We start from the raw sequence: 18,335 nt of genomic DNA on the forward strand, positions 1-18,335 counted from the left end.
TTTGAGAACCCAACTATTTTATAGGAACAATTAATTAAAAAGTTTATAGTCTGATATGGGGAGCTGTTAGGGAAAAATTAATGCTCCAATTATGTACCCAGCAAAATAGTTGAGGGCAAATAGATATTTAGAAATCTGATTACCATTTCATTAATATCAAAGTACACTCACCTGCTAAAGACTCAGCACACCTGCCCAACTGTTTTGATTAACAATATTTGATAGACATGGCTGGTTTGTTACATGTGTAATCACAGATGTCACTCAACTTAATAAAGTCACCAGAAAGATGTCATGAATAGTGAAAAGATGCGCACTCTGCAACATGGTAACATCCTGTTCAAGAGAGACCTGAGGATTGTATTATTTAACAATGTTACTCTAAACAAAAGCGTATTGTTGTAACCTTCAAGAAACAATCAAGAGAAATGTGCAATGGTTTGGTTGGGGGGAGGAAGGTGTTTTTTAGTGTAGTAGCAATTCTACTCCTCTGTCAAGGCTCAAACTATTTGTTATACAATCTTCAAAGCTGCTTCACAGAATCCTCGGGATTTTCCTCATTTTATTAGGAATGCTACCAGTTTCCCTTACTTAAATTATTCTCTCTCAGGACTGCCTTCAGATTCATTCACACCTGGGAAAGAATTTGTTTGTGTCGTCCCCTTTCCTAGTTTCTACAGTATAAACAGAAAAATGAAGGAGGATTGACCATTTCACTCATTTTCCCCAGAATGGAAATACCTTATAATACACAGGCTGCTATATCACTACTCTGATCTCACATCCGAATAAGCATTTGAAATAACACTATTTACAAGCCAAGGAGCACAATAAGTAGACAGACTTTTTAGATTTTATTCTGAATTAGGCCAAACCAGCAGCAGTGTCATTTATAACCCTGGCATATCTCAAATGGGCTTTGAACATGTAAAATGCTGATGCACCAATTATTAGACCTTAAATAGAATAAAAAAGTTAAAATTTATGGTTCATAACACAAGACTACACAGCAAAGGAATCACTGAAGTGATTCAAACAGAAAAAACACTGCAGCAGACTTCAGGTGAGTGGTTGGTTTAATGTCTTCTTGAAAAGACACTGTACCATAGTTACATCAATAGATATCCTGGCTCCAGCCTGTCATTTAAAATGTACATATTTAATTACCACACTTAAAAATTTTAAAAACTCTTTTGCAAAACTATCCTCACTTCCTAAGTCTATTCCCACAACAAAATAATATATTTGTTTAACAAACATTATAGAGGTGCTGACTGTGCATCTAGAGTCAATGACACTGATTGAATCTCAGGCATTACTTTTTTCCACAAAAATCTTCATTAATAGCCATATTATGTCATCACTGCTTCTCAATTTTACACGTGAATTCGAGTTAAACATTAGATTTGCTTTCTTCTATTCCACAGTACTTTTGACCTCACTAATGCTTGAGCAAATACCACATTTCATAGTACATCACATTTGTTGACAAGCCCAAACCTTCTCCCATTGAATCAAATGGCAGTTTTGCCCTGCGTTCTGCAACAGCAAGATCCAGCCACAACAGACTTCATATATATAATGACTTTATTCGCAAAGCAATGAGGTGTTACACACACTAGTGACAAAAGTGAACAACAGTCAACACAGAAGACTCTATTTCACTCCCAGTGAAATACTAAAACCATAGTTTCCGGAAGGCCTCATGCCATGCTTGAAGTTTGCATGATTACCTAAAGTTCTAGATCCTATATTCTAAGTTTCTCATAGCTCCAAGTGATATTCTGCAGCAGATTTTTTTGTACTGGACTATGAGCCACGGCTGAATATCAAGGTCTACATGAGACACACTAAGCTCAAGACCAACTGAATTTCATAACTATGAATCAAGTATTACTTTTGCAGTAAAAAGCAAAACCTGCCTCAACTGCATATAGAAGGCCTGATTCAAAGTCTGTGGTCAACGGTAAGACTCCCAGTCTGATTCAAGAGAGATTACTGTAAATTAATAATTTCTTACAATTTTTCCCTAAACCATTAAGCTGATAATATGATAAAACAAGCACTATCTGGCATGTGTTAAGGGTGCATAAAATATGATGAAATAACTCAATGTTAAGCCTAAATTCTACAATATAAACATGAACTTAAGAAAAAACACCACCACATTTGTACTCACCGCAACTTTACTTCCAATTATCTGCATGCAGTGGTCAGCGAAGAATGGTTATAGTGTAAAAAAAAAAAAAAATAGCAAAGTTATTAGTAGGCTGTAGCATTTCACAGGAGTAGTCAAATCTTTAATTATTAGTAAATAATTAAATTCTTTTAATACTTCATTTATCAAACTAGCATATTCTGATTCTGTGGTGGAAAAAATAATACATTTTTACTCATGTTCAGTTACCAATATTTTATATACTTCATTACCAGCTGAAGAGCAGTCTAGTTTGATATCTTCATATCAAGTATTAAAAGACTGCAAAAAGTATTAAGGTATCAGGCACTAGACATTTCAACAGATGTAGAGAAGAACTCAACTACCAAGTAAATACTCCTTTAATAACATATTAATTTACATTTTACCTCTGTATTATTATACCAAGTGTTTATTACTTGAACAGAGCTTTTACTATATTTTAGAAGGAACATTTCTTTAATTCAATTTTCATAAGCTCACTAATGTGTCTTCTGGCTGAAAGTCTCATCTTAGTATTTTCATGAAGTCCTCACATCACATTTTTGTTCAAATATTCAGTATGGATGTTTTTCAACAGTGACAAAACCACATAATCCAGAATTTGTGTTTTTAGAAGCCATCCTTTGTCATTGTCCATACTGCATTTAACAGCAAGTGTGCACATAGATTAATAGGTAGCTGGATTTGCACTTAACACTTCATCCACAAGAAAACCATGTATTTCTGCTTGGTTCATTAACCCCAGATGATTTTGCCCTTAAAACCAAAAGATCTCAACTTTTCTCCTCACCCATTGCAGCATGATAAGCAATTGAACTGGGAAAGGACCTTTTGTCCATGCCCACAGACAGACCCAAGCGGTCAAGGGGTGTATGGTTTTGTTGTCTTAGATCTCCCTGAAGTTACCTATACAACTATAGTGTTGAAGAATAGTTTTAAATGCTCGATTATTTTAGGAATCTTAATGAATAAAGGGATCTGCTTTATGAAACAAGATGACAACCTGGATCTGACCGAAGAAGAGAGGAGATTGCCATCAGTACATTTTGCCTTAAGGGGGTTAGATAAGCATTTGTGTTGTATAAAGTTCCAGGGAGAAATGAGCATTAAGATGGGACATTGTAAATCACAACTTAATTGCATTTGCTGAGTGTTGACTCCAGAGTACAGCTTGTATGAGTGGCCCATTGTCACTGCCATATCAATGAGGAAGATAGCCATGGCAGAGGAGCAGAGGCATGGCATTGGGTTGTAGCTACAGAACACACAGCCTCACTTACAAGTCCCTAAGGCACCAGACAGCCTTATTCTGGCCAAGTTACTACATGAGTCAACCAATGAGAAGCAAGTGTAACCAATGCAGGGTGCCTCAAGTTTTTGGACAGCTCCAGTAACTATCCAGCTCTCAAGCTGGGTAATAATACTGACTTAGGTCAATTTTCATTGCTGCTACTGGCAGCCCTATAGCAAAAGGTTGATTTCATTCTACTGCAAGAAAAGGCCACCTGAACCCCAGTTTTATGAATGCTAAGTCCCCTGAAAAATAATTTTGGCCAAAACTATTCTGATTAACTAAGGTCAGAGGCCCATGTAGGCTCTGTAACATGTAGAGTTTGGCAAGGTCCTTAATGAACCTAGAGGTTGTGGGATATTCAAATAACGAACTCAAACAGGTAAGTGGAAGGCTGTAATAGCTACAAGCTGGACTTTAACAGAACTTAGTGACAAACTAAACATCTTCAAATTTAACAGATAGTCCAATACATGAGTTAAGTGAGAATCTGAAGCAGACAAACCACAGTAGATTTACTTCCATTTTTGAAGTTCAGTCTTCCTCATGGACAGTTTTCTATTGTTCAACAGTATGTTCTGCACTTCAAATGAAGAGTCTATTTTTACACCTACTAGTCATCCAGGAGACAAGCCATGCGATGTGGCATGGGTAGACTGGGGTGAACAGTTTTCCCTGAGTCTTGAATCAGCAAGCCTGTTGTCAGTGGCAGTCAAAGAGGTGGCCAAAGCAACAGGTCCAGGCACTGTATCTGCCTCAGACAGGCTGACACCATCGGATGATGTTGACTTAGCTCTTTTTCAGAAACTTGAGATGCAATGGTGTTGGGGGACAAGCTTCCAGCAGGGTTCTTAGCCAGCATGGAAACCATCTCCTTGCGAATTGCAGCCAGGATCCTCCCCGAGTATAACTTGCATCACTGCTTGTTGAATGCCAAAGAGGTCTATCTCTGGGAAGCCCCAAATGAAAAACTCCGCCTGTATAATCAGATCCCATTTGTGGGCCTGGCAAAAAAGTCAATATGTGTTGGCTACCATATTCTGCAGACCTGATAAGCATGCAGTTGTGATGTCTATCGGATGGGCTATGCATCCATTCTTAAGTACTAATGCTTTTATTCCCAAGGATAGGATCTTGCTCCTACCTGGTGGCTTACAAATCAGTGGTTCTCAACCAGAGGTGTGTGTACCCTGGGAGTATGCCAAGGTCTTCCAGGGGGTACATCAACTTATCTAGATATTGTCTAGTTTTACAACAGACTACATAAAAATGACTAGCAATGTCAGTACAAACTAAAATTTCATACAGATAGTGACTTGTTTATACTGCTCTATATACTATACACTGAAATCTAAGTACAATATTCATATTCCAATCAATTTATTTTACATGGTAAAAATGAGAAAGTAAGCATTTTTTCAATAATAGACAGGGAAGACAATTAGAATGTCGCTCAGGGGAAGAGACCCTCTGTATGTATGGTAGGATTTAAAACTTAGGTTTCCAGAATAACAAATTAAAAAAAAAAATCAAAGCCTCTGACAAAGCAAGAGGCTCTTACCAGAGTGGAAATGGGAGGGGGTGCTGAACCACACCTATGAAAGACTGAACAAGGCAGGCGGACAACACACGCAAACAAATGTGTGCAGTAAGTAAATAGTTAGATGTTATAAAACAATAAGGAAACAAGGCAATTAAAGTAGCAAGCCTCAGACTGGTAGCACTAACTCATGGACACCACAGAGCTCAGTGCCATGCCAGAGGCAACTGAGAAGGAAACAGAGCAGCAACATGCCCTCAGACAGGGCATGAGGGTGTACAGACCACAGGAGCAGACCATATGGACACTGCTACCAAAGGTGTCCCAGCTCAGGTGCACCCCCTTCCCACAAAGTGGTGAACCCACAGGGACAATTACGTAAACAAAAAAAAAATCAATTAATTAGCTCATAATTAAAATGCTTAAAAGCTGTATCTTTTGATATTGTGATATCCCGGGGGGGGGGGGGGGGGGGGGGGGGGGGGGGGGGGGAGGTCTTGTACTCTTCAGATTTTTAAGTTTGTTTTCTATCTTAAGTAGTCTATGGAAATATTATCTGACCTAACAGGGTAGGAGAAACTTTCTGGCAAAAAAACCAAAAATCTTATAGGTCAGCTATTAATGGATGGATCCCAAGAGTAATAAGAACAATCTAAAGGAGTAAAGACAAAACTAAGAAACCTATACAGCTTAATTAATAATATAGTTTTAAGGCCATTTATGTTTTTGATTAATATATTTTTTAACTAGGCTGCTAGACATTGGCATTAAAAAAAAAAAAAAACACTGGAGCAGCCCCTACTACAACTAACCATTCAAGACAGTTTACTGCTAATATGCCTTTTACTTCCAGAAAGGAGCTGCCAGCTGAAGTGTGTAGACTACTAGGCGTAGATCATGGACCGTGTGAACCTCAATAATGGGATATGAACACGTGAATCTGCCTGATCTTTGTTGCCAAATTCTTTTAACAGTCATCCATCAACTTGTCTTGCAGAAGGCTGGTCACTTGGCAAAGCATCTGCAAACTCACAGTAAATCAGTCTAGGTGCCATTCACCCTCTACAAAGTACTCATGCAAAAAGAAAAGAAGCCACTCAAGGCACCGAAACTATAAGTTACTCATGGGAATGTCCAGCAAGAGAATAATATCCACAGAGGCAGTCAACTAAGTGGGAAGGAAGCATGTTCAGCAGAGGACAATGACAATCAGGCGAACAAAGCAGATTGATGAAAATAGTACTTAAGAATAAAAGGACATTCCATTTGAGTCAACTGTTGAATTTGTTTTCTCCTTTTAATCAACTGCTGTAGTTGCCACAGAAAGGTTATCAAACATAGATGCAATTATGAAACAGACAAATCTTAAGGACACTTAACAGGTAGGTCACACCATTAAAACCATTAACGCCTAAGTTCAGTTATTTTACATACATAAATCTTTCATTAGATTTAAGCCAAAAGACAAGTCAGGACCAGGAGAATAATAACGTTACTGAGAAAAAGTTACGAACATACATCTACACTTTATTTATAAATTCCATTCAAGTTTTAGAACTCAATTGACATGCGCCTAAATTACCTATTTTAAAGTCTACATGTGATCTGGAGTACAATATTTTAAAGGGAAAACATTTTAGACATCAATGAAACATCCATACTGAAGGCTGAACAACATTTTGAAATGGAGATTTCTCTGAAGGTTCTTTTGGAAAAAAACAAAAACTATACTTAGTATTGTATTTAAAATCAACTCCCAAGTTTATGCTATACTTCTCCACACTGTATTACGTATTGTGATAAGGTTAAAGTTTCTTAAAATGCAAACAAAAGCTGTTAGGCATGCAACCTTAGCCATGCTTTATTATTAAATTCCTAAATTATGTCAATTATTGAAAAACAATCTTAACATCTTTAGGGAAAAAGCCACTTTCAGAAAATATTTTTGAAAAGAGTATTGCTTTACATATTCCCAGTAGAGATTTTTTCCATTCCTTCTGCAACAAGGAAGTTTTAATAACATGTAATTGGTTTTCCTCTTGCTTGTACTGATACTACATTTGATTTTTTAATAATATCAAATGGAGAAAAAGAAGCTTTAAAGCATCCTAATCAAAAATACCTCAATAAACCCAGAGCTAGTTCACACAAAATATTACCAAATCATTTTCATAATAGTGGAACGTTATTACAACTTGTGTATTAGATGATTGCAGTATGTTTAAAGCATTACATGTTTCTGAACTCTGGATTTTTCATTTCTTGGAGGACAAATTTTAAACTTTCATATCTATCGGTTTAATAAAGCGAAGACAGATGCAACTTTCTTTCAATATATCTATTTACACATTACACCAGTCAACTTTCCTCATTCAGTGAAAAGGATAATCATGTAACTTCTTCCAAAAATTCATTTAGTTATATGTAGTTTTAGTGTTGCAAGAAACTGTTTGAAGTCAAAACTTCATATAGTAACAGCGTACTGATGAAAATTTGTTAAAAAAACAACTCGGTAGCTCAAGTCACTTTACCTCACTTTCAGTTCTATGCTTATCATTAGGAAGATAAATTAAATCTTATTTTCCAGTTCATTTTAAAAATAAAAACACATGATTATCCATGTATAGTTATCTGTATTTTGCACTCAGACTTAGTTATATAAAATTACTAAAATTTCTGCCTTTAGTTATTACACTGAACATAAAGCTTGTGTTAACCCAAAGCATTTTGCTACAAATAACTGAGTGCAAAAATGGGGGAAAATGTCCAAATTTCCAACAGAAACTGAGCATCACCCAATTCTATTGAAAATGATGCTAATGGCAAATTTCACTTATCACTTGAAACATATTTCTGCTCTTGGATACCAAAAGCAAATTTTTAAAAATGCTGTTACTCTGCTCTGGCAGCACTGCAATGCGTTGTTTAAGTTGTTTGACATTCAGAAATCAGCTTGCTTAAAATACAACGTACAGCAAATACAAGAGAGGAATACAGGGCAAAACACATTGGTAATTTACAGTGGAATTACTACAGATGTTTCAGATAATGTTAAAATAGTTTTGTAACATCTTTTTATACCTCAAAAGGAAATCATTTATCAGTATTAAACTCTTGTAACATAAAAAGCATTATGATTCTATTTAATAACCTGTGTTATCAAGTGGTATTAATTTTTCCTACAACTGAGAAATATAAATGAGATTTCAACCATTTGAGACTATACTGCATCTCTCCCACACAAACAGATGTCCAAGAACAGGTTATCATCCTTCACTGCAATCAACCTTAACTGGACATTGGCAAACTGGAGATGGACAATCCTGTGGCCATTTTACCTGAAAAAAAATCTCTCACTCTAGGGACTTTGCATGCATCCATATACTTGTAAGTAACTGACCACCTTTATGGCATAACAAAGTAGTGAATTGTGGATTCACTAACACAAGGTGTTTATGAGCACAGCAAGGAGCATGGAAATTCTTTAACACTGAAGACTGACAGCTCCATAAGATTCTCCCTCGGAATGGTGGTATTTCATCTTACTACAGAACATTTCTCACCAGCACCAGAACACCTTGTGCTCCCACCAAGCCAGCTACAGTATTTAACTAATTTAACATATTGAGACCTTGTCCAACATCAATTTTATTACTTTACAAATTTGACAATTCCATGATTTCATCAAGTCCTACTGATTACCCTAGAGCAGTAGATTTTGAAGTCTAACTAGTTTACAGTGAAGTGAGTGTCATGTTTCAGATTAATTAAAATTTAGTACACCTCAAACAGTTTATCTACAATTGAGGGAATTTTAAAGTGCATGATGCATAATGGATTTCTAAGCACTCTAAGGATAAACTGAGGCAGCAATCAGACTATTTCATCTCAAAAAGCATAAAGTACATGAAGCCAAGCTTATTAGTCTGGTCTATCCTGGAAAAGTTAACTTACAGATTTGGCAGTCGCAGAAATATACTGGCCAACCATCTCACGTTTCGTGGTCAAATCCTTATTTCGTAAAGGAGCTTTACGTTCTTCATTTAAATTCATGTCTTCCTGTAAATGAGCAGACAACATAAAAGGACATGATCATATTTATTTCAGTTTTCATTTATCTTGACTAGTACTGATGCCTCTTTACAAATAAAAACTGCTCCATATTTGAAAATTAACAGTGACTGAGTTAATGTGTACCTACTTGAAATATGTGGTAGTCCAGTCAGTTATTCCTTTACATTGTCCTCTGAATTATCTCAAATTTAATTTTTATTCTATACCTTTAACGATATGTTATGAACTTTCATTTTACAATTTTCCATAATACCCCACAACAATGAGCTTTATGTTCAACACAACTGGCAAGGAAGTATGGTTTCGGTAAAAACACAAGAAAAATAAGATGCTAAAATTGAATCCAATTCAGATGTTAAGTTGACCATGTGCGTAAGTTTTGTATTATCAGTGTTCAAAGCTATGTTTTTTATTTAAAAAAAAAAAAAAAAAAAAAAAAAAACTTAGTGGCATAAAAATTTGGACAAAATTGCTTCAGTATTAACAAGAATTTTAGACATTTGACACATTAACCAAGTTTGTGATTTTTTTCTTACACAGGCCAGTTTCTCACAATAAGGACCAAAAGGAAGCTTCCCAAACCCATATTTAGCCACTAACAGGTGGGATTATCCCCAACTGATTTAAGAACACTACAGTCTCACTGATCAAGCCATATTCCTTGATCGATGAATAGAGTCTCAGCAGAACACTCATGTTTCCCTGATTTGTAGAAGTTCTGATATTGGAAGGTGCTTATTTACACTAGCTATTTGCTTGCTATGGAGTTGGTGCCATTCTCACAACCTGGATGTTAATGAAGTGCTGAACTTGTTTTTCCAGCACAGATGAGCATTTTAACTATGAAACTTTAGAAAAATATATGTAAAAATCTCAATTCTAGCATCCACATTAGCATTTTTATAAAATGGAAAGAATGTAAAAAGCATTGAAGAACATAAAGTATGATTTACATAAATCTTTTTTTTTTAAATGATATTTTCCATCCTGAAGCCCATTGGCTTAAATCCTCCTCAGAATGCAATGACAGAAACCCCCAAATGCCACGCTTAGCGGAAACCAATTTGACATTTCTGTCCAAATTATTCGAAATTTTTGCCTCTCAACGCTGTCCACTATTTCCATTCTCTGTTGGTGGTACTTATTCTGACATCCTCCAATGTTATCAGGTTTATCACCCGAGGGCCTTTTTATTTATTTTTTACTCCCCCTTTGTGGTATCAATCAACAAACTGAATTTTGGTTAACCATTTTTGTTGATGATAGCTGCAAGGTGGGTATATATGGGTACAGTAAAAGCAGAGTATGATTGTTATAATAATAATAATAATAATTAATGGAGATATCCCATCTCCTAGAACTGGAAGGGACCTTGAAAGGTCATTGAGTCCAGCCCCCTGCCTTCACTAGCAGGACCAAGTACTTATTTTGCCCCAGATCCCCAAGTGGCCCCCTCAAGGATTGAACTCACAACCCTGGGTTTAGCAGGCCAATGCTCAAACCACTGAGCTTCTTGCTTTTGTAGTTGTGCCCAGTACATTGTGCGGAGCCAACTGAACTTTACACAACTAAGTTTTTCTTTACATGTACATCTAGGCATCACAAGAATGTACATAGTTTAGTCTGCATTAAGTAAACAGACCCTGCAATCACAAGTTGCTTCATCTGAAGTTGATTAATGCTGCAATTGTACACAAGAATAGCAGAAATTGTCTGCTATACATTCGGTCCTTCACTCCACATTTTAGAAGACTACATTACACATTGATGTCTTATTTTCACAGCTGCAGAGCTGCCACAGTTCTCATTGGGCTTAAAATAAATTGCGCATGCAAAGCAACTCTGGATATCAATGGTTTAGGTTGAAATGGGCATTTAATCACTTCATCCATTTACCTCGGTTTACACTTCTTCAATTTCAAAAGCTTTGCTAGTCACTGAGAGATTCTGTCAAAGAGTAAAACTTCACAGACTTGAATGCTTAGTAAGTTCAGTGACAACTTCCTTCTGTCTTCACAGGCAGTGCTCTTATCTACAACAACCTGATCTATATTTTATCTAGTTACTCTCAAGCACTGCTCCTCCTTTGCTGAAACAAGTCTCCAAAAAGTCAGTTGCATGTTTGTAAAGATCATTAAGGACTGCTTTTTTTGTGTTCTGTGCAAGATGGTGAATTCTTCTATGCATTAAATTACAAAAATCTCTAATTCAACTATATCATCTACCCTACTTATAGAAAAATGTATTAATACATCACATACAAACACTACAGTCAACCCCTCCACATTTCTCAACTTCTCTGAAAGTACCAATTTTGACTGTTTTGAGCATGCTAATTCAAAACAGGGGGGTGGGAAACAAAACCCTGAGTACTAATTCTCCACTGGCTTGCACTTTGTGTACTCATTGCACTTGTTCAAACACCATTTGAAATAGCTGTAAAACTATTTGAATCGAAAATTCATCATTCACACTTGGACCAGTCACTGCTGATGCAAGGTACAAAAAATGGTAAAGGTTAGACTGACAGACACATTTCACAGTGCAATTAAGCATAGTTCAAGTGACCACCACTCAATAATATTGTACTGACAGCTACAGCAAACTTCATTTTCTATGCATTAATACTACACCTAATTAATTCCATTGTTCAACAGCAATCTGTACCTCTCATGGATCATGTTATATGGAGGTCGGCATAATCTCAGGCTCTAACTATAAGTCAAGGAGGTGCCAGTGTTTGGACTGAGGATGTTTCCAGGTGGTCTTAAATTTGTTACTCTGCCTAAAGATGGTATTTGTAGTGAGCAGGTCATGCTCCACACATTTACTGAGGAGGAGAATACCATTGGGGTTTATATTTCCCACCCCTTCTTTGCCTATTGTGTCGATCCAGAGTTGGGCATCCCATCCAACGCTGGCACTGAAATATCCCATTAGGATGAATTTGTCTGCCTTAGGGGTGGCTGAGGACTGCATCGAAAGTCCAAAGGCAGCTACGTGACACAAAAACAAGTGGTGGCAAGAGAAGGCCTCTGAGATCCAGGCTTTTGTAGATCAGGATGACACGAGAAGCTTCTTTCAAGCAACAAAAGCTACATATAGGCCAAACTCCAAAGCCCCAACCCCCTTACGTTCTCAAGATAGCTCCACCCTCCTCAAGGACAATGCAGACATTAAACAACCCTGGAGGGAGTACTTTGAGAGCCTACTAAACCATGAAATCCATAGTCTCTGAAGACACTATCGAGTTTATTCCACAATGCTCAACAATGGAACACCTTGTTGATCCCTCATCTTCTGAGGAAGTCTGGCATGCCATCACGCAGACAAACATCACAAGGCACCAGGCTCAGACAGCATCCTAGCTGAGGTTTTTAAAAGCTGGTGGAACAATGCTCCAGCACAAACTTTGCCAACTCTCTCAACAAAACCTGGACCTCTGAAGAAATTCCACCTGACTTTAAGCATTCCAACATTGTTACAATATTCAAGAAAGGGGGGCATATCTTTATGTGGGAACTAAAGAGATACTGCCCTCCTCTCCATCGCAAGGAAAATCCTTGCCCGGCTCCTACTAAACCACCCCCTCCCCCTTGCCAAGGAACTCCTCCCCAAATCACAGTGTGGCTTCAGGCCATCCTGAGGCACAACTGACAATCTTCATGGCATGACAGATTCAGGAGAAGTGCAGAGAGCAACACCAAGAACTGCTCATGACATTCATCAACCTAACGAAGGTCTTTGACTATCAATTGTGATGCCCTATGGAAGGTGCTGTGTAGGTTTGGCTGTCCACAGAAATTCATTTCCATCGTCAGACTACTCCATGATTGGATGAATGCCACCATTCTGTGCAACGGCCGAACCATTCATCATTTGCATGGGTGTGATGCAGTGCTGCGTCACTGCTCCACTACTCTTTTCCATTTACCTTGCCATGATCCTCATTCTGATTCGTGACTGCCTCCCTGATGGAATCAGGATTATCATATCGATGGCCAACTCAATCTCCAAACAAAATCTAAGATCATGAGAATTGGCATCACTGACCTTCAGTATGCAGATGACTGCATCATTCTCGCACACACAGAGACCGACCTGCAAAGCATCCTAAATCTTTTTGCAGATGCCTACAACAGCCTGGGTGTGTCTCTCTCAACACTGGGAAAATCAAGGTATCCTATCATCCCTCACCTGCACAAACTACCCTTTGTACTTCACAAATCACTAACAGCAGAGAACCTCTGGAAATGTGGACCATTTTCCAGACCTTTGGAGCCACCTCTCCCAAACAGCCAGCACCGACACAAATTGAATACAAGTTCCGCTGTGCCAGCACATCCTTTGGAAGGCTATTCAAACAAGTCTTCAATGATAGCGATCTGCAAACAAGATCTTGGTTTACAAGGCAGTTGTCATCCTCACCCTTCTCTACATATGATATCTCAAGCAACTGGAGTAGTTTCAACAGCGCTACCTCAGGAGGATTCTCAGGATGAGCTGGGAAGACCAACACACTAACATCAGCGTTCTCTCTGCAGCCAACATCAGCAGCATAGAAGCGTAGGTCATGAAACACCAACTCCACTGGGCTGGCCACTGTATACATATGCCTGACACTCACCTCCTGAAGCAAGTACTCTTCTCTCAGTTAAGTCACGGAAGAAGGGCTCGCGGAAGCGCTTCAAAGGCATACTGAAAGTACACCTTAAAAAGGTAGGCATCAACCCAACAAACTGGGAGGACTTAGCACGGAACAGAACGCAGTGGTGCCACACCATGCACCAAGCTACAGCTCACTTTGAGGAAAACAGATGTGCTCATGAAACAGAGAAATGACAAAGGAAGAAAGAAAGGGCACAATACTCCAGCCAACAACTATGTTTCCTCCAAGATTACACCTGTCACTTCTGTGGGAAAATCTGCTGGGCATGAATTGGGCTCCTCAGCCACTTAAAAACCCACCAATGAACCCCCTTGGCAGATATCATCCTCGCTTCAAGGGACCACGAAAGGAGAAGACTTCCATGGTTATAAACTTGCAGTCTGACAATGCTATTTCATCTGATTATTCAATTTTCAAATTGGTTATTAATTTTATCACCAGCAGACGTACCATTCTATCTGTAAGAATAAATTTGCAACTTGATAAACCCTAATAGCATCTATATCTTGGTGTATGTTCAAACATTCAATACTGTGATTTAATAAAACCCTACCTATGCTTTATATGACTAAATATCCATTTGAGCAAAGACCAATAGAAAGTTCAAATATTTAATTTGAATTAATTTATCAATAATGATGCTTTTTTAAAAACTTCTTACATATCCAGATTCTTTACTGGTACTTCCGTGCAAAAGCTGCAAGTACAGAACCAAAACCTATAGTCAAGCTCAACTCCCAATTTTGCCCTTGGGCGCATTCAAGAAGCCAGTACATCGCCTAACAAGTTTTTAGTGATTGAATAAGTCTTCCGTATTACTGTGATATCTCTCATAATATAAATCCTCTAATTTTGCTACTGAGTTTGCGGAATTCAAGATCAAAACCTGAATAGATTTAAAGAATTCAGACTTTGAAAATAATTGAGGTTCCCAAGTAACAGAACATAGGACTGGAAGGGACTTCCTTGGGTCGAGTCCAATTCTCTGCTATTGCATATACAATATATGTGTCATATGCTCCCATGCATAAACTTATCCAGCTCCATTTAAGAATAGTTAGTTTGTTTGCCAGGGTTAGAAACATTCTAATTTCCAGCCTAACTCTATTCGTGGCCAGTTTATATCCATGTGCAAAAAACTGTCCTTTAGATTAAGTAGCTGTTCTCCCTCCCTGGTATTTAACCCTGATATATTTAGAGAGGGCAGATCTACACTAAAAATTCACACAGGTGCAGCTTCACCAATGTAACTATGCTGCTGTAGCACTTCTGGTGAAGATCCTCAGTCTAAGCCAACAGGAGAAAGCTCTCCTGTCAGCTTAACTCCACCTCCACGAGAGGTGGTAGTATGTTGGCAGGAGAAGCTCTCCCACCAACATAGCGCTGTCTACAACAGCGCATAGGTCAGTATAACTATGTCACACAGGGATGTGAATTATTCACACCCCTGAGTGATGTAGTTATACCGAAGTAATTCTGTAGTGTAGACCAGGGCTCAGCCTTCATTTTAGTAGGCTTAACAAGCCACGCTCTTGTTTCTTGTAAGATGGGCTACTAGGATGATCAGGGAATGGAGAGTCTCTCTCTGCACATGTTCCAGTTTGAATTCATCTGTCTTGAACATAGTGACTAGAGATGTATTGTATACCACATTACAGATACAATCTATTCCTGAGGGCATTCTGTACCAAAAAATAATTCTGCACACAATATTTTAAAATTTTGCAAAATTCTGCAAATTTTATTTGTCAAAGAAATGTGGAACTTCCAGCATGGCATTGGGGAGCACAGGCCAGTGGCTGCACAGAGGTGGGAGATCACTGTGCAGCTTCCCCCTGGGATATGGGCTCAGCGTTTAGGCTGCAACCAACCCTGACACAGCTCAAGGACCAGGTTTGCCCCAGAAACACCCCAGAGCCCTGTCCCTCCATGCCAGGGTCACCAGGTGTGAGCAGGCAGGCACAGCAAGGTAGGATCCAAGTGTGAAGGGGCTTAATGTGGAGAGATCCAGGTGTGGGCTGGGAGGGTTCTGGGACAATCTGGAGACAGGCGGCTCAGTGGGGAATCTGGGTGCAGGGGGGATCTGGATGCAACAGTAATGGGACTTTGCAAGGGGGCCAAGTGAAGATGGTGGGGCCCAGTTGGGGTGTGGGTTCTGGATGTGGGCAGATCAGTGGGGGTAGAGGGGTCCAGAGGCTAGGGTAGTGGTGCTCAGTGGGGTGGGGATCCATGAGAAGCTCGTTGGGGCTCGGTAGGGTGGGGATCCGAGTGCGGGCAGCTTGTTGGAGTGGTTCTGATGCGGGGCAGTGGGACTCGTCAGGAGAGGTTCTGGGAAAGGAGTGGGAGGTGAGGCTCAGTGGAAGGGTCTGGATATGAGGGGGTCTTCATGCATGGGAGTTGGGCATATGGGGGAGCAGCTCCCTGTACAGTGAAGGAAGCGCGCAGGCTGGGGGAGTTTGCAGAGCTTCCTACAGCCGGGGGAGAAACCGGGGGTGGGGGAGTGGGGAGGGCAACGTGACACAGCCCCAGATGCCATGGGGGAAGAGAAAGTCCTGTCCACCCCAGCCCAGCTGGGACTAGCAGCTGAGCCTGGTGCACGGTAGGAGCCACCAGCCGGGTCTTCCCCAGTCCTGCCCCATGCACCACAGTGATTTACCTCTCTGCTGGCTGCCCTGGGCACCCACAACATACTGCTGAGGAGCACTGTGTGACCGCTCTTGTGGCTCCCCTTTGCTTCCCTGTCAGAAAGTCATTTTTCTGCGGGGAAGGAAAGAAATATGTGGGGGACATAAATTCTGTGCACGCACAGTGGCACAGAATTCCCACAGGAGTAAATATCCTACCAGTGCCTTGTATTGTGGTATTACTACTTTCCTATCTGGAAATACTTCACCTACATCCTAGGACCATATTGGGTTTTGTTTTGTTTTTCCAGCTGCTTCACAGACATCCTGCGATCAACTAAGGGAGCTTCCTCCTCTGTCATTTCCAGTTAACAAGCCCCCAGCTTATAGCAGAAATTCCCGTTATCTGTCCCAAAGTGCATGACCTTATGCTTTTTATTATCAAAGTCATCTCATTTCTATTACTCCAGTCCACAAAATGCCATTCTTCCTGTATAATCTACAGAAAAAAATATATAAAACTGCAGATTGTTTTTGCACTTTTGAGTTAAATGTGGAATCCCCTCTCCCCCCAAGTTCCAGCCCAGTTACGTTCACTAAGAGTATATCTACTTTTGAGCTGGGAGGCCTGATTTCTAGTTTGCCTAGATGTACTGGCACTAGCTGTACTGGAGCTAGTGCCTAAAAATAGCAGCATTTCCATGGCAGAATGGGGAAGTGGCTTGGCCATCCAACTGAATACGTACTCGGGGGCTACAGGGAATTGTACACAGGGTGGCTAGCTATGAACTATCTAAAGAAGCCAAAGGTTTCAGTTGCAAATCTAATTTTTATTCTGTTATATGACAGACAACAAGGAAGACACCATTATTATATAGATGTTTCATCTTTCACAAAATTGATAGGAAGATTTAGTACCAGTAATGGCAAAAAGGCCAAATTAAAGCTTTTGTGTGAATCAGACCTTGGCATCAAGGCTTGATTTCATCAGCCGTTCATTAACAATTAGTTTGCTGCCTGCACAGGTCCGACTGGAACCCGAGGCTGTCTTGATACTAATAACTAAGGCCTTGTCTACACTACGAGAGTAGTTCGATTTTACTTGCATCGAATTTTTGTAATCGATATTGCAAAGTCGAACGTGTGTGTCCACACTAAGGACAGTAATTCGACTTTGTGCGTCCACACTAACGGTGATAGCGTCGACATTCGAAGCGGTGCACTGTGGTCAGCTATCCCACAGTTCCCGCAGTCCCCTCTGCCCATTGGAATTCTGGGTGTAGCCGGCAATGCCTTCTGGGTAACAAAATGAGTCGAGGGTGCTTTTGGGAAACTGTCGTCATCCGTCCATCACTCCCGCCCTCCCTCCCTGAAAGCGCCGGCGGGAAAACAGTTCGCGCGCTTTTCCAGTCATTGACAGCGCGGACGCCACTGTACTCCGAGCATGGAGCCCGCTGCGACCATCGCTGCAGTTGTGGCCGCTCTCAACGTCTCGCAGCTTATCATAAAGGTTTCCCTGAGGCAGATGCAGAAAAGTCAGGCGAGGAGGCTACGGCACCGCGGTGATGTCCTGAAGTCTGAGAGTAGCACAGACCTGTCAGAAAGCAGGCGACCCAGCGCCGAGGACATCACAGTGGCAATGGGTCATGTTGATGCCGTGGAACGGCAATTCTGGGCACGGGAAACAAGCACTGAGTGGTGGGACCGCATAGTGCTGCAGGTCTGGGATGAATCCCAGTGGCTGCGAAACTTTCGCATGCGGAAGGGAACTTTCCTGGAACTTTGTGAGTTGCTGTCCCCTGCCCTGAAGCGCAGTGACACCCGGTTGCGAGCTGCACTGAGTGTACAGAAGCGAGTGGCCATAGCCCTCTGGAAGCTTGCAACGCCAGACAGCTACCGGTCAGTCGCGAACCAGTTTGGGGTGGGCAAATCTACCG

General features: G+C 40.2%; 1 protein-coding gene across 13 annotated transcripts in view; it reads right to left on the bottom strand.

Moving 5' to 3' along the window:
• Positions 1-18,335, bottom strand: part of DIAPH2 (diaphanous related formin 2) — a 906,188-nt gene that overhangs the window by 823,584 nt on the left and 64,269 nt on the right. For 10 of the 13 annotated variants that reach the window (XR_010590414.1, XR_010590415.1, XM_065557222.1 and 7 more), the window contains 2 exons: positions 8,986-9,090; positions 2,180-2,200 (listed from right to left, as the gene is read on the bottom strand). Coding sequence is in view for 11 of the 13 variants with exons in the window: in XM_065557222.1 (XP_065413294.1) it covers positions 2,180-2,200; positions 8,986-9,090 (126 nt within the window). In the remaining 2 variants the exon portion in view is untranslated. The remainder of the gene's footprint in view (positions 1-2,179; positions 2,201-8,985; positions 9,091-18,335) is intronic. The other 3 variants (XM_065557219.1, XM_065557225.1, XM_065557218.1) reach the window with 1 other exon arrangement.

This window comes from Chrysemys picta, chromosome 9, assembly GCF_011386835.1.
Source record: "Chrysemys picta bellii isolate R12L10 chromosome 9, ASM1138683v2, whole genome shotgun sequence".
Taxonomy (NCBI): Eukaryota; Metazoa; Chordata; order Testudines; family Emydidae; genus Chrysemys; species Chrysemys picta.